General features: G+C 62.9%; 3 protein-coding genes across 3 annotated transcripts in view; 1 reads left to right on the forward strand and 2 right to left on the reverse strand.

Moving 5' to 3' along the window:
• Positions 1-17455, reverse strand: part of ORMDL3 (ORMDL sphingolipid biosynthesis regulator 3) — a 172180-nt gene extending 154725 nt beyond the window's left edge. The window contains exon 1 of the mRNA XM_069877247.1: positions 17452-17455. The gene's annotated coding sequence lies outside the window, so the exon portion shown is untranslated. The remainder of the gene's footprint in view (positions 1-17451) is intronic.
• PPP1R1B (protein phosphatase 1 regulatory inhibitor subunit 1B) lies at positions 261-5802 on the reverse strand. The gene is made up of 8 exons (XM_069876874.1): positions 5545-5802; positions 4219-4279; positions 3792-3814; positions 2763-2838; positions 2494-2622; positions 1529-1597; positions 746-883; positions 261-634 (listed from the first exon to the last, which is right to left on the reverse strand). The coding sequence occupies exons 1-8, from the start codon at positions 5623-5625 to the stop codon at positions 546-548; spliced, it is 666 nt and encodes a 221-aa protein (XP_069732975.1). The 5' UTR covers positions 5626-5802; the 3' UTR covers positions 261-545.
• A 392-nt stretch (positions 17456-17847) lies between the features above and the next one.
• NEUROD2 (neuronal differentiation 2) lies at positions 17848-20403 on the forward strand. The gene is given in 4 exon segments (XM_069876877.1): positions 17848-18063; positions 19305-20017; positions 20019-20147; positions 20149-20403. Coding segments are annotated over 3 exon segments (1092 nt in total). The 5' UTR covers positions 17848-18063; positions 19305-19309.
• The last annotated feature ends 2275 nt before the right edge of the window (positions 20404-22678 follow it).

Genomic DNA, 22678 nt, shown 5'->3' on the forward strand with positions numbered 1-22678 from the left:
AATGGGGGGAGTCAGTGGGGCTGGGATGAACCATTCCCTATAGGGAGGGATTCAGTGGGGCTGGGAGGAACCATTCCCTATAGAGGGGGATTCAGTGGGGCTGGGAGGAACCATTCCAAATGGGAGGCAGGGGGGGTCAACGGTGGCCCCTGTGTCCCACCCCGCAGCTCCAGGTGCCCAGACACCTCTCTCCCTCCCCTGCCCCACACCTTGGCCCCCCAAACCCTGGCCTCAGGGCCCCTCAAGCAGGCTGAAGCCTCTCTGTACAGCCATTTATTGCAGGCAGGGAGGGGGGCTCTGCGCAATGTGGGGGGGCAGGAGCTGTGGGCACCCCAGCCCCCACCAGCCCCCGGGGGGTCCCGTCCCGGGCACCGCTGTGGGGCGAGGGCGGCTGTGGCCGTGCGAGAGGCCTGGCCTGGCCCAGCCTGGCAGGGGCCAGCAGGGCGTGAGGGCGGCTGAAGCGCAGGCAGGGCAGGCAGAGGGCTCGGGGTTGGGGGGGACGATGATGCTGGCGAAGCTGCTGCAGCCGGCGTGGCCGGTGCCGGCTAACTGGTGCCCAGCGGGAAGGTGGGCGAGTGGCGCTCGGTGCCGATGGGGCGCGAGGGCACCTCTGCGAAGCCGACGTGTCGCCGCTCTGGGGATGGGAAGGTGGTGACGAGGGTCAGGAACGGGGCCCGATGGCACCGGAGCCGCCAGGGATCAAGGTTGGGGTGGGTGGGGGGGTGGGGGGTGATGCCCCACGTACCCCCGGTGCCGCCGTCCTCCTGCTCCTCTTCATCCCCCTCTGCTCCCTCGGGGTCCTCGGGGATCTCCGACACCGTCAGCGCCTTCAGGTCCTCCTCGCGCTCATCGATGCCGCCGGCAAAGGAAACCTTCTGCCCGCCTGCGGCCCCCAGGAGCCCCAGCTCTGGGGTCACCCCAGTGCCGGGGACCCCCAGCCCCAGCGCCCACCCAGCATCCCCGAGGAGAGGCTACAGCGATGTCCCCCATCACCCCTGTCCCCCGTGGTCCCCATCCGCACTCCTGTCCCCACATCGTTCCCGTCTCCTCAGTGTTTCCATCTCCCCATCATCCCTCTCCCTCCATCGTCCTCGTTGCCCCGTTGTCCTTATCCCCATGTTGTCCCCATCCGCTCTTATCCCTCGTCATAGTGGTTGATGGGAATGGTTGGACTTGATGATCCCGTGGGTCTTTTCCAACCTGGTGATTCTATGATCCCCACCCTCCCATCGTCCCCATCCTCCCATCATCCCTGTCCTCCCATCATCCCTGTCCCTCTCATCCCCATCCTCCCATCATCCCGGTCCTCCCATCATCCCTGTCCCTCTCATCCCCATCCTCCCATCATCCCGGTCCTCCCATCATCCGTGTCCCCTCTCATCCCCATCCTCCCATCATCCCCATCCTCCCATCATCCCTGTCCTCCCATCGTCCCTGTCCCCTCTCATCCCCATCCTCCCATCATCCCCATCCTCCCCCTGTCCCCATCATCCCTGTCCCCCCATTGTCCCCGTCCCCATCCCGTTACCTTTCCGCTTGTGTGCCTTGAGGCCAGCGGGGAAGAAGCTCCTCTCGGCTCTGCCCTGGCTCCCTGGGGCTTCTCGGGCGCACGGTGACGAGCGGGGGGCAGAGGGGGACACGTGTGGCACCACCGGCCACCACGCCAGCCGAGCGGCCGGGGCCCCGGGGGTGGCAGCAGGGCCCGGTGGGGACAAGGACACTGCCCAGCGGGTGGCAGGGCCAGGCAGCAGCCAGCCTGTGTCCCCATGTCCCTGCGCCCCTGGGCTCCAGCAGCCTTGTCCCCATGTCCCTGTGGCTCCAGCAGCCTTGTCCCCATGTCCCCTGGGCTCCGGCAGGTCCCTCCCTGTGTCCCCACATCCCCCAAGCTCCAGCATCCCTGTCCCCATGTCCCCTGGGCTCCTACAACCCCATCCCCATGTCCCTGCATCCCTCGGGCTCCAGAAACCCTGTCCCCATGTCCCCAGGGCTCCAGTACTCCTGTCCCCATGTCTCTTGGACTCCTACAACCCCGTCCCCATGTCCCTGCATCCCTTGGGCTCCAGAAGCCCTGTCCCCATGTCCCCACATCCCCCAGAGCCTGGCAATCCTGTCCCCAGGGCTCCAACAATCCTGTCCCCATGTCCCCAGCGCTCCAGTAATCCCATCTCCATGTCCCCAGGGCTCCAGCACTCGTGTCCCCATGTCCCCACATCCCCCAGGGCTCCAGCACTCCTGTCCCCATGTCCCCAGGGCTCCAGCACTTGTGTCCCCGTGTCTCCAGGGCTCCAGCAATCCCATCCCCATGTCCCCATGTCCCTAGTGCTCCAGCAATCCCATCCCCATGTCCCCACATCCCCCAGGGCTCCAGCACTCCTGTCCCCATGTCCCCAGGGCTCCAGCACTCGTGTCCCCGTGTCTCCAGGGCTCCAGCGCTCCTGTCCCCATGTCACCCCCAGCTCTAACAGCCCAATTCCATGTCCCCGTCCCCCTCACCAGGCTCGAGGGCGCTGTCGGGGTCGCAGTCACGGGTCAGCTCGTGCTCCCCGTCATCGGGCTCCCCGTCAGAGCTGTCACCCCCGGCCAGGCCACTCTCCAGGTGGGACTGCACGATGCGCTGCACCGCTGAGGAGACACCGACATCAAGATCTCGCTCCGGGCACTGGGAGCACTGGGAGCACTGGGGTTTCCCCACAGAGCCGCGTGGCGAGGCGTAAGAGGACCCCGTGCCTCAGTTTCCCCACCCAGACAGAGCCAGCCGGTACCTTTGAGCGAGGGCGGCGTGTAGGCACACGGGTTGGTCCTCTTTGGTTTCAGCAGGCAGCCCTCTCCGGAGCCGCGCTGCGGGAACGAACAGCGTTGGGGACAAGGTCCCAGCGTCCCCCGTGGGGAGCTGGGTGCTGTGACGGGGATCTCACGGTGGGGATAAAGATGCTGCGATGGGGGCTCCACGATGGGGACTCAAAGCTTACACCAACCCCTTCCCTGGGCTCCTTGAAACGGGGAGCAGGTGTTGGGGACCCCATGATGGGGACCTCACCATGGGATCCAGCATTGGCGACCCCAATATTGGGATTTCCCCATGGGAACTGGACTTTGGGGACCCCATGATGGGGACCTCACCATGGGGATCTAGCACTGAGGACCCCAATATTGGGATCTCCCCATGGGGACTGGACTTTGGGAACCCCATGATGGGGATCTAGCATTGGGGACCCCAATTTTGGGATCTCTCCATAGGGACTGGACTTTGGGGACCCCACGATGGGGACCTCACCATGGGGATCTAGCATTGGCGACCCCAATATTGGGATCTCCCCGAGGGGACTGGACATTGGGGACCCCACGATGGGGACCTGACCGTGGGGATCTGGCATTGGGGATCCTAATATGGGGACCCCACCCTGGGGATTGGACGTTGGAGACCCAGTGATGAGGACCTGCCATGGGAATCCAGTGTTGAGGACCCCATCACAGAGACCCACCATGGGGATTGGGCAATGAGGACACCCCCCACCGTGGGGATCTGGCGTTGGGGACCCCATGACAGAGGCCCCATCATGGGGATGTGGTGTTGGGGACCCTGGGGTGGTGTTCCTGTTCCCCACATCCTGGTCTGGCTCTGCGTTCCCGTCCCCATCACCTCAATGCCAGCGCCGTGTGCCCGTGCCGGACAGGGAACCAATAAGGGCTGGGGCCAGGCTGGGATGGGGCAGCGGGTGCCTGGGCTGAGCCCCGATAACTCCCTGGTGACTGAGGAGCCGTGGGGTGCAGGAGCAGGGCCACCAACTCACCTGGTAGGGCAGGGACTCGTCCTCTGGGTCAACAGCGCCGGGGAGAGAGGGATGAGTGGGACGGAGCTGCCGGCACCCAGTGGAGCCAGACAGGTCCCTGCCCACATCAGAATCCCCACCAAGGACCTGCCACCACGTCCTGTCCCTCCACAATGTCCCCTCCCTGCCACTGTGTCCCACCCCACCCATAGGTGACACCACATCCCATCCCACCATCATGTCCCCTCCCTACCAGCATGTCCCATCCTGGATATCCCATACCATGCATGACACCAGGTCCTGTCCCAGCCATGAGGTCCCATCCCTGCCACCCCATCCTATCAGTAATCCCGCGTCCCATCCTTGTCATCACCTCCCATCCCTGGACCAGTTGTCCCCTGCCACCACATCCATTCCCTGTCCAGGGTCCCATCCCTGCCCCGCTCACCTGGGGAAGAGTGCTCGGAGAGCTGGAAGAGCATGGCCGGCGTGGGTCTCCGCCGGCGGATCTGGGGCACAGAAGGATGTCACCAGCCATCTGGGGACACTGAGGTCCCCTGTCCCCTCCCCTGCACCCCAGGATCGACACCCCACGTATGTCCCTGTGTGCTCCACAAGCTGCAGGGAGCAGGGGACAGGGACACCCAGCTCCGGCCAGGGTGGGGATCCCTGGGGTGGGGGCTCCCCTGAGCCGGCGCCACTGAAAGTTGGGGTGTCCCATAGCAGGGTCACAACCCCATCCCAGGTTCCCCACTCTCTCCTGGCATCAAAAGAGCACCAGCTCCCACCCAGCGCCGCTGTGGGAGCTCTGTGTTTGGTGTGTCCCCTCAGCTGCACTGTCCCCCTGCGTGTCCTGTCCCCTTCAGCCCATCCCTGTCCCCTCCATCCCATCCCATCCCATCCCATCCCATCCCATCCCATCCCATCCGTATCCCTATCCCTGCCCTGTCCCCCTGCACAACTCTCCCTCTGCGCAGGACCACAGCTCACATGGGGGACCTTGGAGCTCTCTCATCCTCTCCCCGTCTCTCCCTTGTCCCATCTTTTCCCCCCACCCAGTCCTCTGTCCCCTCCTGTCCCATGCCCTGTCCTCTCTGATCCCTCTTGTCCCGTTCTCCTCATCCTCTCCTGTCCATCCTGTCCCCTCCAATCCCCCTTGTCCCGCTCTCCCCATCCCATCCTGTCCATCCCACCTCCTCCAACCCCATCCTGTCCCCTCCGATCCCTCTTGTCCTGCTCTCCTGGTCCCATCCCATCCATGCAATCCCCCTGTCCCCATCCTACCCATTCCAATCCCCGGTGTCCCTCTCTCCCCGTCCCATCCTGTCCCCTCCAAACCCCCTTGTCCTGTTCTCCCGCTCCCATCCCATCCATCCTATCCCCTCTGTCCCTATCCTGTCCCCTCCATCCCCATCCTGTCCCCTCCAATCCCCCTTGTCCCACTCTCCCCATCCCATCCTGTCCATCCTACCTCCTCCATCCCCTTCCTATCCCCTCCAACCCCCCTCACCCTGTCCTCCCCGTCCCATCCTCTTCATCCTATCCCCTCCAATCCCCCCTGTCCCACTCTGTCCCCGTCCCATCTCCTCCTGTCCCTCGTGCAGGACTCAGCTCACACCAACACCTTGAAGATCTCCTGTCCCCTTCATCCCTCCTGGTCACACTGGGGGTCCCTCGTTGCCCCGAGGTCACCGGCAGCGCTTAAAGCGCTGCCGGTGACCTCGGGGCAACGAGGGACCCCTGATGTGACCCCATACCCTGGTGACCCCCTCACCATCTCAACGGCGCGAGGGTCCAGCTGGCTCGGAGGTGCCGGCACGGAGAATTGGATCTTCTTGCGATCCTTGGGGTCCATGGCCTTGACCGTGTGTCACCCCCTTGGGTACCGGAGAGAGGAAGAGGTTGGGTGGTGGTGGGATCTCCGCCACCACCGGGGCTGAGCGGAGTTTGGTAGCACCCAGGGCTTGGGAAAGCGAGGACTGAGAGCGACGGGAGGTGGAGAAGGCAGAGCCGGTGAGGAGGAGGAGGAGGAGGAGGAGGAGGAAGGAGAGGGAGGGAGGACTTGGTTCCTACCAGGCGCTGAATTATTCATCCCCCAACCACGGGTAGGGGGGCTGAAGCCCAGGTAATGAGCCCTTGGGGAGCCCCTGAGGGGGTTCAGCCAACTTAGGGGGGGTGGAGAGGGGGGGTTAACCCCTTCCTTGCCTGGGAGATGTCTCCTGATCATGGGACAGGACTGGGATGGGACTGGGAGCCTCCACCTGAGTCCCTTATGCCTCAGTTTCCCTGCAGAGTATGTAGGGCATAGAAACATCAGGAATAACACACACCCCCCCCCCCCCAATCCTGGCTTCTCTGTGCCCCACAGACACCCTGCTCCCACCCCATAGGACAGGGACACTGCTCCTTCGGGACTTGGAGCCACCAGGGAGCGTGGCCAGGGGACATCCACGGGGACACAGGACCCCAGGGATGTCACATCACCTCCATGCCAGGGATCCCACCCCTGGATCCAGCCACAGTGCTGGGGGACTCCGTCCTGCCCTGGATCTGTCTTGGCTTTTGCGGTTTTCCTGCTGGAAATTCCAACCAAACCCAAAGTTTCCTCCTGGTGAAGCAGGGACTCGGCACCCCTGGGCACCGCTCGGCACCGGTGCCGCACCGGCTTCTGCCACGAGCCTGCCTGGAAGGACTCGGGCACCGAAACCACCTCTCTGGAGCAGGACAAGGTCTCCCACGTCGGGGACAGCGGGGTCACTGGTAGCCAGTGTGGTGGCCCCATCCCCTCATGGGGTGCCCTGGCCGGGGTGGGGCCACAGCCAGGGTGGTGTTGGCGGCGTTGGTGACATTGGGGCTAAAGAAGGTGACTCTGAGGAGGGACGAGGAAAAAGGAGCTGGGAGCTGGCTCCGGATCTCCCGGTGCTCCAACGGCTGCGGTGGCCGTGGGCCAGCAGCCACCGCTCCAGCAAAATATTTACCCGAGTGGCACCGTGCCACGGACCAGCCTCCCGCGCGGCAAAGCACGGCAAAGCACGGCAAAGCACGGCTCTGCGTGGCCAACCTCGGCTCTGCACGGCAAATCGTGGCCAACCCGGGCTCCAGGTGGCCACGTTTGGCCCACGCGGCCATGCCCGTGGTGGGGACAGCAGGGACGAAGGGGACCGCAAGGCTGAGATCAACGGGATGGGGCGAGGGGTCGCCCTGTGTCAGGGGTCACCGAGGTGGGCTCAGAGCATCATCCTCATCCCCATCCCGGCGCAGGACCCGAGTCGTTATGGCAACAGGTTCTTGGGCTCCTTCCCGCTGCCATTCCCGCTGGTTCCGCCCGCGAAGGCGCCGTGCGAGGGGGTGGCCGGGTCCCCTCCCCTCGCTGCGGCAGCACCCGCAGCCCCCCGGGATCAGCACCCACGCAGCCTGCGCCCGATCGGCACTGGGGGAATCGGCACCGTGCCGGAGAGGGGACACTGTGCCCAAGCCCGCTCCGTGCCACACGTGCATCGTGGCACGTGGTCCTCCTTGCTGCGTCAACGCCGTCCGGGCACCACGGGCACCGCGGCTGCAGAGCCACCAACACTCGTGCCATGCCAGGCCCACCGCTGGGACGTGCCATACCTGTCACCGTGCCGTGCCCGCGTGGCGCCACGCTGTGCCCACAGCCGCGCCGTGCCAATCGTCGTGCCGTGCCGTGCCTATTGCCATGCCATGCTGTACCCATCACGGTGCCATGCCCATCGCCGCGCTGCGCCGTGCGGTGGGGGCTGCAGCTCCGCCGCGCAGCAGCGAATCCTCCTGCAGAGAGAGTAAAAATAGCAGGAGGTTCGGGGAAGCAGCGCTCGCCGCCTCGTCCCCCGCCAGCGGGCACCGGCGAGGAGCTGGAGCCTTCGCCCGCTGGGCCGGACACGGCAGGGACGCGGTGTTGGGGGGCAGAGGGTGGTGAGGTGGATGGGGCAGCACGGGGCGTGGGGATGGAGATGGGGAGCAGGCACTGCGAGGATGGAGCGTGGAGGGGATGGGACATAGTGGGGTCCATGGGGACAAGGACAGGGCACCATGGGCGTGAGGCAATGTGGGGCTGGAGCATCATGGGGATAGGAGGACATCGGTGATGGAGCATCGTGGGGACAAGAGGACATTGGTGACGAGCATCATAGGGACAGGAGGACACCGGTGACGAGCATCATAGGGACAGGAGGACACTGGTGATGGAGCATCACGGGGACAGGAGGACATTTGTGATGGAGCATTGTGGGGACAGGAGGACGCGGAGGATGGAGCATCATGGGGACAGGGGGACATCAGCAGTGGAGCATCATGGGGACAGGAGGACATGAAGGATGAAGCATCATGGGGACAAGAGGACATTGGTGATGGAGTATCATGGGGATACGAGGAGACCAAGGATGGAGCATCACGGGGAGAAGAGGACGTTGGTGATGGAGCATCATGGGGACAGGAGGAGACCAAGGATGGAGCATCATGGGGACAGGGCACCATGGGGACAGGGCACCATGGGAACGAGACATCATGGGGCTGGAGCATCGTGGGGACAGCAGGACACTGGGGATGGAGCATCATGGGGACAGGGTGCCCTGGGGACAGGGCAAGGGGGTCAGAGCATCACAGGGACAGGAGGATTCTGGGGTTGGAGCATGGTGGGGACAGGACACCGGGACACGGATTGTCTGGTCCTAAAGGTGAGATTGAGGGGGGCTGGACTGGGTCATGGGGGGTCGGGTCTGGGGGGGCAGTGGGTGCCTGGGGGGTGTGTGTCCCCTCTCCTGGGGTCCCCCCAGCATCCTCCAGGCTGTGCACCCGAAGCCCCAGGATCCGCAGTGGGTGCAGCCCCCCAGGCTCAGAGCACCCCCTCCCCAGGCTGAGAGCTCCCTTCCCCCAGGCTGAGCCCCCTACTCAGTGCTGCAGGGGGGGCCGAGCTCCCCGGGTGTGGGAACACGCGTGGGAGCAGCCGTGGGAGCAGGAGGGGGCGGTGAGTGAAGTGGGGGGGGGCACCTTAACCCCTTCCCTGCTGGTACCCCCAGCCTGGGGCACTGCAGAGGGGAAGGGGGAGCTGGAGGTGACCAGCTGGGGCTGCAGGGGGTGGGGCTGGGGATATGGACACACACCCCCCCGCCCTCAGTGGGACCCCACTGTCCCACTGCCTGCATCACTGCTGGGGTGGGGGGGACCTGGCACCCTCTGTGTGCGATGGGGAAACTGAGGCACCGAGCAGTGCTGGGAGAGCTGCAACCCTATAACCCCATCACGACTGGGGGCTCCAGTAATGGGGTCCAGCCCCCCCCAGGACAATGCAGGGGGAGGGTGCATCCCTGTACCCCTGGAAAGATGCAGTGTTGAATCCCTGGAAGATATGGGAGGGGGCATCCCTGCATCCCTGGAAAGATGGGGGGCTCCAGCCCTGCTGCGAGGGGAGAGCACATCCCTGTATCCCCAGTGGGATGGGGGGCTCTGACCTCACCACCCCAGCAGGCCAAGGGATGCACCCCTCCAATCTTTCCAGGGACATGGACCCAGGGATGCACCCCCTCATCTTTCCAGGGACGCACCCCCTCATCTTTCCAGGGACACAGGGATGCTCCTCCAATCTTTCCAGGGACACAGGGATGCACCACCACCCCCAATCTTTCCAGGCAGACAGGGATGCACCCCACACACATTTTTAGGGATCCAGAGATGCACCCCCCCATTTTTCAGGGACCCAGGGATGCTCTGCTGGCACAGCCGGGCTGGCACAGTCACCCCAGCGCTGGCACAGCCGCCCGGCAAGCCCTGGGCACCAGCTCAAGGGCTTTGGCACGGGGCAGCGGGGGCTGGGGCCATCCCAGTTGGCCACCAGTGGCCCATGGCAAGGCTCGCACCCACGCCCTGGGGTGCTCCCAGTCCAGGACTGGGGGTGCCACTGGGTCTAGGGATGCTGGGGGGTCCTGGAGAGACACCCCAAGGTGGGTCCCAGGGGTCGAAAGGGAGTGAAGGGACAGGAGCGGGGGGTGGGGTTTGAGCTGCAAGAGGGGAGATTGAGATGAGATTTTAGGGAGAAATGCTCTCCTGGGAGGGCACGGAGGTCCTGGCCCAGGTTGCCCAGAGCAGTGGGGGCTCCCCGATCCCTGGGGGGCTTCAAGGCTAGGTTGGATGGGGCTTGGAGCCCCTGAACCAGTGGGAGGGTGGAACTGGATGGGCTTTGAGGTCCTTTCCCACCCAACCCGTTCCATGATTCTATGATTTGGAAGGGGATACTGGGGGGTTCAAGCCCTGAGGTCCTAAAGAGGGGGGGGCATCGCGGGGGTCTCTTGCTGGGGGCCGTCAGTGCCCTCCGTGCCTCAGTTTACCCACCTGTAGCATCAACCCAAGCCCCTTCCCTGCAGAGATGGGACCCCAGGGGACCCCAAACCCCATCCTGGTGCCCTGGTGGGGGTGCAGGGGGGGCTGCCATCCCCGCTGCCCCCCCGCCCCATCCCCACCGAGGAGCCCCTGGTGGGGAGGGGGCCCTCGCGGTGCCCAGCCGCCAGCACCGACCAGTTTGCTGCTTCCATTCCCAGAAGAAAGACTAAAGTTAAAACATCTGTTAATTTATAAACCAATTTAACCATGACTGGTTAATAAATAGCTACCAGCTGCCAACCCCCCACCCCGCGCCCGGGCGAGGGGCGCGCGGGGAGATGGGGGGCACGCAGCCAGGAGGGCTCATGTGGCCCCCCCAGCCCCCAGGTGCCACTGTCACTTGTCCTGGGGGGGGTCACCGGGGTCCCTGCTGGATGGCAACGTGGGGGGGGTCCCGGCAAAGGGGGTGCAAATCCATAAGGAGGGGACACATGGGAGTGAGGGGTCCTGGGGGGGACACAGGGACATGGGGACACTGGTGCGATGGGAGCTGGGCTGGGGAGCGTGCACGCGTGTGCAAGGGCTGGGTGTGTGTGTGCAAGCGTGTGCTAGGGATGTGCGTGCACGTGCATGCGTGTGTGTGTGCACGGAACTCTGTGTGTGTGCATGCTCGTGCGTGCCAAGGCCGGGCACGTGTGTGTGCAGGAGAGCGTGCATGCGTGTGCAAGCGTGCGTGCATGCGCCTGGGAGGTGCATGCGTGTGTGTGTGTGCACAGGATTGTGTGTGTGTGCGTGTGCCAGGGATGTGCGTGCACTGGAGATTTAGTGTGTGCACACGTGCGTGCACAGCAAAATGTGTCTATATGCAAACATGTGTGTGCACAGACGTGTCTGTGAGTGCACGCGTGTGCATAGGAGTATGCGCATGTGTGCACAAGCATGCTTGGATTTGCGTGTGTACATGTGTGTGTGCACATACATGTGCCAGGGATGTGCATGCGTGTGCGTGCACTGGAGATTATGTGTGTGCATGCGTGCGTGCACAGCAAAATGTGTGTGTTCAAACATGTGCACACAGATGTGTGCGTGAGCGCATGTGTGTGCCTAGGAGCACACACACGCATGTGCAAGCGTGCTGGAATGTGCATGAGTGTGCGCGCACAGGGGTCTGTGTGTGTGCTGTGAGCATGCCTGTATGCACCTGCAATGCGCACACGTGTGCGTGCATGCACAAGAGTGTGAGTGTGCATGTGCAAGTCCATCCATACGTGTGTATACATGTGTGTGTGCCCCAGGGAAGCGCATGTGTGCACAGGAGAATGTATGTGCACCTACACCTGTGGTTTTGCACACGTGCGTGCCGCTGCATTTCTTTGCGTGTGCACACGAGCACATGCGCACACGTGTGCGCTCACCTGTATAGGTGCACGCAGGGCACATTTACACGCGTGTCCCCACCCCGGCAGAGCCAGGTGACAGGTGGCACCCCCCCCAATCTCTCCCCATCTTGCTCCGTGTGGAGCATCCTTGGCACACGCGGAGCCAGGACGGACGCGGAGGGCGAAAAGCCTGGCCTGGATGGGACGAGGGAAACAGTGGCGGCCACAGCGAGGGGATGGAGCGATGGGGTCCCCACCTCTGCTCCCCAAATCCCTCTCCGTGGGGCCGGAGGGCACAGCGGGTTGTGGTACCCGGGCACGAGCCCCTTCCTGGCCGCACGCGCCCCGACACGTGTCGCAATAGTAATGTAATTTGTCTGTTAACAATGGGCAGCTTGAGGTTTATATTTAATTACAACGTTTGCACCAACCTGAACTCACCCTTATTCATCAATAATGCATGGGTTTGTGTTTATCGCTGCTTAATTAATCTGTGCTTACGACAATTAAAGGCTTGCAAAATCCCCAAAGGTGGCGGTGGGGAGCGGCTGCGCGGGGCTGGCACGGGCGCGGCGTTGGCACGGTTGCCGCTGCGGTTCGTGGTGCCGGAGCGGCCGCGGAGCGGGGTGACCCCACATCCTTGGGGTTGGCACGGGCACAGGCTGCATCCCCCGCTCCGTGCCTCAGTTTCCCCAAGCAGAACTATCGAAACCACCGGGCACCGAACCAAGCCCGCAGCCCCAAATTGCTGCATCCCCATCATCTTACTCTTCATTTTCCCTGTCCCATCGCCCCAGGGATGGGGGTGCCGGTGCCCCCCGAAGCCGGGCAGCGTGGCCAGGCCCTGGCACGCCAGCTCTGCGCCTTTAAGCGCCGCACGGCGCGGCTGTCCCGGATCAGCCGGAGCGCCTATTAAAATTTTATGCGAAGTGTAAATGGGCCAGGTCTCCAGCTTCCCGCTCCCTCCGAATGATTTATTACTCGCAAATACCACAGAACTAATTAGTATAGTAATTAATTAATACGAATTTGCATATTTGCATGTGCAATTAGTGCAGTGGAGTGATTACTCTGAAAATGAGAAGTTGGGCTTGTCAGATGGTAGTGTGAACTGGAGTGGAAAAGCCTCGTGCAAATGAACCTGGGCGGCGGCGGCGGCGGCAGCAACGGGCACGCGGCGGCACGCGGTGGCACCGTCCCCGTGCCGGGAGGCCGCGAAGCACCCCGGGTAGCGTGGGGTTGGGTGGGGAGGTGGATCCAGCCCTAGGTGCCCCCCGAAAAGTCCTCAGCCCGGCCGTGGGCCCCCCACCATGGGGACCGCTCCATCCCTTGGCCATCACCATGGCGACTGGCAGTGCCAGGCGCGTCGCCATGGCAACGGGCTGGGCCTCGCCATGGCGACTGTCGTCATCGGCGCCCCGTCGCCATGGAGACACCCCCCCCCCCTCAACCTCCCTCCCCAAATCCACTCCCTGCCGGGCCCCCCCCTCCCCTCCTCAATCCATGACACAGGGGGTTGGGATGGGATGGAGGGGCTCATCAGCAGGCTGGGGGTCCCCAAAGCCACCCAGGATGGGGGTCCCCGATACCCACAGGGATGGGGGGCACAGCCTGATGCCCTCCTTGTGTCTCAGGGCGGGCAGGGACGGTGATGGCAGCGCCAGACTGGATCATCCCCCATGGATTTGGGGTCAGAGACCCCCCCCTAGGGTGGGAGCCTGGCACCCACCACCCCAAATCCAGCCCTTCGCCTTTGTCCCCAGTGCCACCTTGGTCCCCATCGCCCATTGATGGGGCCTGAAGCCGCTCAGTGAATTTTAGAGGGGGGCGATGGCATCAGCGCAGAGGGGCAGGGGGGGCGATGGAGGGGGACGTGGTGCCCCCCGCCACCCCCGCGCCCCACCGGCTCCCTGAACCGGGCCCAAGCGGATGCCATCTGCCGCGGGGGGGCCGGTGCCAGCAGCGCTCGTTCATCCGCGCCGCGTGCCGTGTGCCCACGCCGGTGGCACCGCCAGGCTCTGCGCCAGCCCCCTGTGCCCCCCCCCAGCCCAGCTGGGGCAGCTGGGGGTGGGGGATCTGGTCACGGGGGGGGGTGATGTGGCCACAGGGGCTCTCGTGGCGTCGCGGAGCAGTGGTTTTGATGTCACAGCCCGTCGTGACCTCCCCAGCGTGACCCGATCCGCTGGTGACATGCTGGCATCCCCCTCCTCTGGCCCTGGGTCCCAGGTTGGGGTCCCACTGTCCCACCACCCCCATGTCCTCAAAACACCTCTGACCCTAGCAAGGGTGAGCCCAGCGACCCCAGGAATATGGAGGTGGGGGCCACGCGTCCCCCTGTCCCAGGACCCCCCGTCCCACCCGCAGCTGTGGCTCCAGCAGTTTCCCACTGGCCGATTCCCAGGGCGCCGTTTGTCTAATTAACAGCGTGTGTCTTAAAAACGGCTGGACAAGTCCCCTGGGGGGAGCAGCAGTGGCCAGGGGGGAGTGTGGGCAGAGGCTCCTAGGGGCAGGATCCAACCTTGGGGGGGGGTGAAGGAACCACCTCGCAGTGATGGGGGCTTCGCTTGGCCCCCCGGTCCCAGCGCCGGGGTTGGCACAGCATCTCCTCGTCTTCACAGAATCACGGAATCACTAGGTTGGGAAGGACCCACTGGATCATCGAATCCAACCATTTATCTTCCTCCAGTAAAAGAGGGATTTGCTAAAAGCGTCTCCAGTCCCTGCTGAGTCACCACCTCTGCTTCCTTCCTTCCCTGCCTCAGTTTCCCTCCACTGTCAGCTTCCTCCTCCTGGGCTCCCCAACCTTTAGGGACACGGGGATGAGCAGAGCACCCGCAGCCTGCAGAGACCCACAGAAGGGGGTTGCTCACCCGGAGGCTGGAAGACACCCAGGGATGGATCCCACGAGGCAAAGCGGCTCTGGGGACCCAGCCCAGGCCGCTGCGTCCCCAAAGGCAGCGGGGATGGGGACCAGGTTGCTCTGCTCCCCTCGGCTGCCATTCCCCGGCGGTGGCTCTGCCGCGCGTTACCGCATCCATCTCTCCCCAGCCTTCACCTCCCAGAAATATTGCAGCTCCGAGCTGGCTCCATCTGGCAAGGCGGCCCCCGCCTCCCCCCGCCACCGCTCGCGGGGAGACGCCGGAGCTGGCTTCTCCACTCAGGCCTCCATGGCTCGGTCCCACCAAGGGGGCTCAGGGCCCCCCGCCTAGGTGAGAGGGTCCAGTTTCGGTGCCCCCAGCCCTCGCTGGGCAAGGGATGGCACATCGCGGCGGCAGCCGGCTGCGGAGCTGTGCCCAGGCCCCCACGCTGGGGATGCGTCAGCCGGCTGAGCCCCAGCAAACTCATCCCACGCGGGGCCCCTGGGAGCTGCCCTGGGCCCAGCTGGCTCCCAGCCGGGTCCCGGCACCATCCCAGTGCCCAGCTCCCACCCCCAGCTCCACCCGTGCCAACCCGCATCCATGGCACCAGCTCATCTCTCTGGATGCCACGCACCCCCCGGCACCCACCTCCAGGATGGAGCCCCCACCGCCCCAGGCAGGGTCTCCATCCATCGCAGTCCTGCTGAAGGGAGGGGAAGGGAGACAAGGCATGGATTTTGGAGGAGGAAAGAGCTTCGTGTACCAGCCCAGCGCCCAAGGGACCCGGCTGGGGTGGCTGGAGGTGGCCGTGCTGGGCAAGTCAGTCTCTGTGCACAAGGAGCAGCAGCCGGATGGGGATCAGAGCTCTGGGGTCACTGGGCTCAGCTCCTGCAGCCCTCAGCTACCTGAGTAGAAGACGCTCACGGAGCACTCGGAGCACCAGCAGTGCCAGCCCTGCCCCAGCTCCCACCATGTCCCCCTCGAGCTGTGCCCGGTCGTAGCTTCACCCCAACCTCACCTCCTCGTGCTGCCCAGAGGGGCCCTGATTCCCCAAGGGACGGATCCTGCCCATGGAGCCGTGATGCTGAGAGCCCCATTCACCGCCCTGGCTGAACCCCAGCCCTGAAGGCACTTGAAGCCCCCAGCAGAGAGCAGGACGGGGCTGCCCCTGCCTCGCTTTGCCCCGTGCCACCCCCAGCCGTGGCGGAGGTGACAGCGTGGGGACAGCCTTGGGAGCCCAGCACAGGCCATCCAGGGCCCCCCAGCGCCGCCCCGGCCGCGGCACAATGCAGTGGTTTGGGTTTTCATCTCCCTGCTCCCCTTTCATCTCCTCTCCCCGTTTCATGTCTCCACTTTCTTCTCCCTCCAAGCGCTGTGCATGCTGATGAGGCTCACGCCGGCGCCCACCCTCGCCGCTTGCCGGCTGCTAATTAGGCTGTAACGGATACACCGGGCCAGGGGCTTGTGGCTCTCCCCCCTGACCCCATCCTTGTCCCCATCCTTGTCCCCATCCTTGTCCCCATCCCTGTCCCCATCCTTGTCTTCTCATGGCTCACACCATGGCATCACCTTGGACCCCGCGGGAGCCGTGGCACCACTGGCTTTGCTGCCCTGACCCTGGGATGCAGCCGAGCCACCCGACAAGAACTTGGGGTCCCCGGTCCTGGGAACCGCGGGCGGCGGAGCAGGGACTTACCCCGAGCTGGCAGGAACGGGCAGCACCAACGTGCCACGGGCACGGGCCGAGGGTGGGATCCAAGGGCAGGGGGGTGCCCGCCTGGCACCCATCTGGAAGATGAAGATGGAAACAGAGGGAGCTGAACGGTGCCGTGGGAAAGGCTGCAATGAGCGGCGAGGCTGCCTGAGAATCGGTGCCCCGGCACGGCACTGGCACCGGCACACGGCCGGGGTGGGCCCAGCCTCCCCACAGGCCGGCTCCAGCCCAGGTGCCATCTGCTCGGCCGCAGCCGTGAGTGACAGTCAGAGGGTTCGGCAGCGCGCGGGGGGGACGCTCGCGGCTGGTGGAGGCCCCTCTGTCACGTGCCAGCCCCGGCACCTGCACCGGGGGAGCGGGCACCGCCACTGCCGCTGGCACAGACCCAGTGGCCGGCTACGGCCAGCCCTTTGTCTGCACGTGGGCGCAGCCCTGGCCACCACGGCCACCGTGTCCCTGCCTGTGCCGTGGTGGCCGTGCCACCCTTGCCACCACCACCACCGTGTCCCTGCCGTGCCCGCGCCGTGGCCCTGATGCTGTTGCCACCACAGCCACCGCGTCCCTGCCACGGCTGTGCCACCCTTACCTGCTGTGCGTGGCCAGTGGGAGCCCGTGCATGGCAACCTGCACCTGCTGCCCCGTCCTCTACCTGCATCTCCAAGCCCGGCAGGTCCCCCTGAGCCTTGGGGACAGAAGGGATGCAGGACATCATCATGTGCCTTGGCCTCGATGGCTGCAGCCAGAGCTGGGCACCGGCTGGTGGGATCTGGCTCCCGTGGACACAATGACCCCGACACCGGCTCCCCAGTCCTGCTGCCACCGGCCACCGGCCCGAGGGAACGGGCAGCAGCAATTTCTGGCTTCACGTGCGTTGTGGTGGGGACAGAGCCAGGGGTTAGGGGGTGACGGGGCACTGCCGAGCTGGGGCACGGGGCGGTGGCACGACGAGGTGCCTGGCAGACAAAGGCCTCGCCGGCTGCGCCACGGCACAACCGGGGCTCTGCCACCGCCACCGTGGCACCCGCACCCAGCGAGGGCTCGGACCCCTCGTGCGCTGGGGAGGGCACGCGTGTGCAAGCGTGTGTGTGTGTGCGTGTGGGAGCGTGCCGGAGGCTGGTGCATCTGTGCGCGCCAGGCTGTGCCGTAGGGTTGCAGAGAGAGGCTGCCGCGGCTGTGCGGCCCAGGGGGTGCCGGCGGGGGGCTGCGGGGCGCTGGGCAGCCAGCGGGGCCACGTGCCATCTGCGTGGGGACCCACAGCCCCGCGGCCACCAGCCGTGCCGGCCTCCACGCTCGCAGCCCGCGCTGGCGCGGCCAAAGCGGGCAGTGCCACCGCCGCCACCTCCCCAGAGCCCTAGCCGGCTACACACCCACCCCAGGCCCTCGCCGTCGCCTCCGTGCCCGCTCGGCTGGTGCTTGACGGGAGGGTTGAATCAGGGCGAGCCGCCGCGGTGGTTTGCGGCGAGCCGCAGATGCCAGCTCCCAGCGACAGGCCCCATGGCATCTCCCCCTTCGCCCCGGTGCCCGCCGGCTGCCCTCGCTACGCTCGGCCCAGGCGAGCTGCCCCACGTCCCGTGCCGCTCGCTCCATTGTTCATCCCGGCCTCGCCATCGCCTGCATCTCGCCCGGGTCCCATTTTGCGGCGTGTAGGCAGAGCTGGAGATTTGGAAGAGGGTTTTTTTTTTTTCTTTTTTTTTTTTTCCCTTTTTTTTTTTTTTTTTTTTTTGAGTACAGAGTGACAGATGGCGAGTCCTCCTTCCCCAGAGAGACAAATCTCCCTGAATGCAAGCGCATGTCAATCATTAGCTCTCATGTGATAGCTCTCGCGCATGACGTGCCAACCATATGGCACTGGCAGCAGAGCTGGTACCCCCTTTGCTGGGTAGAGATGCCACTCTCGCCTCCTTTTGGATAGAGGACTGCAGGAGGCTGGAGAACCTCAAGGAGCCGCGTCCCGGGTCCCAGAAGATGCTGGGAACAATGAAATAAGAATTCCTCCGGTCCGCCCGAAGGTGAGTTATGTAAGAAGTGGAGGGCTGGGAGGGCAGAGGAGGAAACTTGAATGGAGAAAAGGCAACTTCCATGTTGATTTTGTTTCTCCACCACGTCTCGCCCTTTTTTTCCCCCTCCCCACCCCGGTTTTTCGTTCTTCCCCCGGCCCTCGGCTTTTGCCGCTCCCCGGCGGCCCCGACGATGAGCTTCACGCCCCCCTCGAGCCCAGGAGCCCCCCCCCCACTCCCTTCCCAGGGGGGTTGATGGGGCTCGCTCCCCTCCGCCCCCCCCCCCGCACCACCCCCCCCCCCCCACCCCTCCCTCCCGGCTGGGCGCGCCCGGGGCGCCGCGGTCCCGGTGGGACGGAGCGGGCAGCGGCGGCCAAAGCGGCATCAACGAAATCAGCGCCGAGCCGCCTCGCCGCCGCCTCCGGGGACCCCGACCCGGCGGAGCCGCCTCCCCGCTCCCCCCCGGCGCCCCCCACCCCCCGCCCCGGGCGGTGTCCCCCGGGCCCCGGCCCCGCCGACACCCTCCCCCCCCCCCCAACCCCAAACCTCCAACCCCCGGGGGCGACCCCGGGAGCGCCGCCGCCCGCAACCCCCGCGTTGCCCCCGTGGGGGGGGGTAGGGGGCGGTTGCTGCTCCCCCCACCCCCGCCGCCGTTTGATGCCGCCGCAATTTACGGGCCGAGCCCCGGCGGGCGGGGGCAGCCCCGGGGTTGAACGGGGGGGGGGGAGCCCCGAGAAGGGGGGGGGAACCGGACAGAAGGGGTTGGGGGCTCCGGGAAAGGGAGGGGGGGGCAGCGGCCGCATCGCTCCGGCCCCGGGACGGTTGGAGCCGCCCCCGGCGGGGAAAAGTTGGAGGCGTCAAAAAAGGGCCGGAGGCACCGGGACCGGCCGGGGGGGCCAACCGGGAAGGGGGTGGGGAACCGGCTGAGTCGGGGGGTAGGGGGGGAGAAGTGGAGCGGGGCGCGGGCGGCGGCCACGGGGAGCTGGGGAAAAGCGGGGAGGGGGGGGTTGGTGGTAGTCGGAGGGGGGGGGGTAGTCGGAGGGGGGGGCATCCCGGTGCCCGGAGGGACCCCCGGTGCCCCCGGGTTTGGGGAACCGGAGAGGGGGGCTGCAGCCCTCGCCCCCGCGCTCAATTCGTTTTCGCCGCTGGCAGGGATGGAGATGGAGATGAAGGGGGGGGGGGGGAAGGTTTGGGGGGGGTCGGGGAGCGGCGGGGCCCCCCGGTAACGCCTGGCTCTTTGCCCCCCGCTGCAGCCACCATGTTGACGCGACTTTTCAGCGAGCCCAGCTTGGTCCCCGAAGTCCCGAAATTCCCCGGTTGGGCCGAGGAGTGCGAGGAGGATGCGCGCAGCGAGAAGGAGGAGCGGGCGGGCAAGGGCTGCGCCCTCCCGGAGGAGCCCCCCGAGGGCTCCCTGGGGGAGAGCAAGGAGGAAGGCGAGCTAGGAGGGGACGAGGAGGAGGAGGAGGAAGAGGAGGAAGGCTTGGAGGAAGCGGAGGGCGAGAGGCCCAAGAAACGCGGCCCCAAGAAACGCAAGATGACCAAGGCGCGGCTGGAACGCTCCAAGCTCCGGAGGCAGAAGGCGAACGCCCGGGAGCGCAACCGCATGCACGACCTGAACGCGGCCCTGGACAACCTGCGCAAGGTGGTGCCTTGCTACTCGAAAACGCAAAAGCTCTCCAAAATCGAGACCCTCCGCCTGGCCAAGAACTACATCTGGGCCCTCTCCGAGATCCTGCGCTCGGGCAAGCGGCCCGATTTGGTTTCCTACGTGCAGACTCTCTGCAAGGGTTTGTCCCAACCCACCACCAACCTGGTGGCCGGGTGCTTGCAGCTCAACTCGCGCAATTTCCTCACGGAGCAAGGGCAGGAGGGGCCCCGTTTCCACGGGGCCAACGCCTCTTTCGCCGTGCACCCGTACCCGTACCCCTGCTCGCGGCTGGCCGCGGCGCAGTGCCCCCCCGCCGGCCCCCCCCCCCCCCCCCCCTCCCGGGGCGCACGGGCTGAGGACACACGGTTACTGCTCGGCCGCCTACGAGAGCCTCTACGGCAACGCCTCCCCCGACTACAACAGCTCCGAGTACGACGGGGGGGTCAGCCCCCCCCCCGCTCTGCATCAACGGCAACTTCTCCCTCAAGCAGGACTCTTCCTCCCCGGACCACGACAAGAGTTACCACTACTCTATGCACTACTCGGCCCTTCCCGGGGCCCGGCCCCACGGCCACAACCTGGTCTTCGGTTCCTCGGGGATGCGCGGGGGGGTCCACTCCGAGAACCTCTTCCCTTACGACGTGCACCTCCCCCACGAGCGGGGACCCATGTACGAGGAGCTCAACGCCTTCTTCCACAATTAAAAAAAAAAACAAACAAAACCCACCACCATCCCCCCACCCCCCCCCACCCCCTGCTCCCACCCCCCACCCCCCCCTTCTCCCCGACCGGCAGCCCCAGCCCCGAGATGTGGGGAGCAGGAGGAAAAGGGGGGGGCGCATACACACGCAGCCCCGTCGAGCCCCCCCCCCACCTTCAACCCCCCCCCCCGCCGTGGGCTTTGGTGCAATAGGGGGGACAAAGTGCTTTTTGGGGAGGATTTCCCCTTCTCCTTAAATTATTGTTATTTATTATCGGGTTAATTTATTCTTTTTAATTTTTCTAGTTGAATTATTGTTATTTCTTTATTTATGTTGTTGTCATTCTTATCATTATTATCGCCGTTTATATTCTTATCACTATTTATATTCTTATCACTTTTTATATTCTTATTATTTATGTTCTCATCACTATTTATATTCCTATCATTATATATATTCTTATCATTATATATATTCCTATCATTAAATTCTTATCATTATATATATTCTTATCATTATTTCCATCATCATTATTATCATCATCGCTACTCTACCCCTTATCCCTGTTATACCTTTTATCCCTATTATTACTATATCCCTATTACTACTATTCTCACTATTCCTACATCCCTATCATTACCATTATCCCTATTATTCCTACATCACTATTAGCACCATTATCACTATTATTACCGTTATCTCTATAATTATGACATTACTATTAATACCATTATCACTATTATTACCATTATCTCTATCATTATGACATCACTATTAGCACCGTTATCACTTTTATTAGCGTTAGCCCTATCATTACGACATCACCGTTATTCGGATTATTACATCACTATTCATATTATCACTACTATCCCTATTATTACCATTATTCTTATTATTACCATTATTCCTATTACCATTATTCCTATTACCATTATTCCTAATACCATTATTCCTATTAGTTCTGTTATTCCTACATCACTATTATTCCTCCTATCCCTAATATTACCATTATCCCTATCATTACAACATCACTATTATCACCATTATCACTATTATCACCATTATCACTATTATTACCGTTATTCCTATTATTCCGACATCACTATTCTTATTCCTATTATTCCCACGATCCCTACATCACTATTATTCCTCCTATCCCTAATATTACCTTTATTCCTATTATTACTACATCGCTATTATCACCATTATCACCGTTATCCTTATGATTCCTATTATAATTCCTATTATCACTGTTATCACTACTATTTCTATTATTATTATTATTATTATTATTTCCCGGCGGAGCCGCCCCCGCAGCCCAACCCGCCGGCTCGATCCGCTTTTTTTTTTTCCTTTTTAATTCGTTCAAATTCCATTTTTTTTTTTTTATTCACCTTCAAATTTTTTTTAAAAAAATTTTTTAAATTTTTTTTTAATTTTTTTTTTGCCCCTTTCCCCCCATTCCGGGCCGTTTCTCCCCTCTGCAGCCGTGACCCCCCCCGCACTATCCCCCCCCCCCCCCTCCCCGGTATTGGACACCCGCTGCCCCCCCGGCCCCTGGGAGCGAGAGGAGCGACCCTTTCCGAAGCAATAAAGGAGGCGAAGGGAGGACCCCACATTTTTCTATCTATGCAAGCGGAGGACGCTCAGAGATGCACTTTTTGCTTTGGGGGGGGCCCCGGCCCCGCTCCCACCCCCGGGAGCTCCTTTCGCAGCGCGTGTGTGTTCAGGACGTTTTTTTTTTTAAAAAAAAACCTGTTTTAAAAAAAAAACAAAACTTGAAACGGAAAACAAAACAAAAAAAAGAAAAATAACAATAATTAAGAATTCAAAGCACCCCCCTCCCCGTCGGAGGAGAAGCCCACAGCTATGCAACGGGGCTCCGGGGGGGGGGTCGTGTCTCTTCGTCCCGGTTCGCCGCATTCCTTGAGTCGGGAGACGCCGTAAAACCGGGATAACGCGCTTTTTTTTTTTTTTTGGTTTTATTTTTGGGGTTGATTTCTTTTCTTTCTTTTTTTTTTTTTTTGGAACCTGCCCGCGCCACCTTTGAGAAACCAGCATTTTTAGAGAGGAGGAGGAGGAGGATTTCTGAGAAACGTTTTCGAAACGAAAAAAAAAAAAACAAAAACCAAACAAAACGAAAAAAAAAAACAAACAAAAAAAAAGAAAAAAGAAAAAAATCAACGAACAAAAAAGTTTTGCAAAAAAAAAAAGACAAAAAAGGGGAAAAAAAACTAACAAAAAAAAAAAAAAAAGGAAAAACCCACAAACCGTTGTA

Source organism: Phaenicophaeus curvirostris, chromosome 26, assembly GCF_032191515.1.
Source record: "Phaenicophaeus curvirostris isolate KB17595 chromosome 26, BPBGC_Pcur_1.0, whole genome shotgun sequence".
Lineage (NCBI taxonomy): Eukaryota > Metazoa > Chordata > Aves > Cuculiformes > Cuculidae > Phaenicophaeus > Phaenicophaeus curvirostris.

Excerpts from the sequence above, each read along its gene's own strand:
- PPP1R1B (XM_069876874.1), bottom strand. The coding sequence starts at position 5,625 with ATGGACCCCAAGGATCGCAAGAAGATCCAATTCTCCGTGCCGGCACCT. Across the intron at positions 3,815-4,218 it reads CTCCGAGCACTCTTCCCCAG|AGGACGAGTCCCTGCCCTAC; the intron begins GTGAGCGGGGCA and ends CTGTTGACCCAG. Across the intron at positions 2,623-2,762 it reads CACGCCGCCCTCGCTCAAAG|CGGTGCAGCGCATCGTGCAG; the intron begins GTACCGGCTGGC and ends GTGTCTCCTCAG.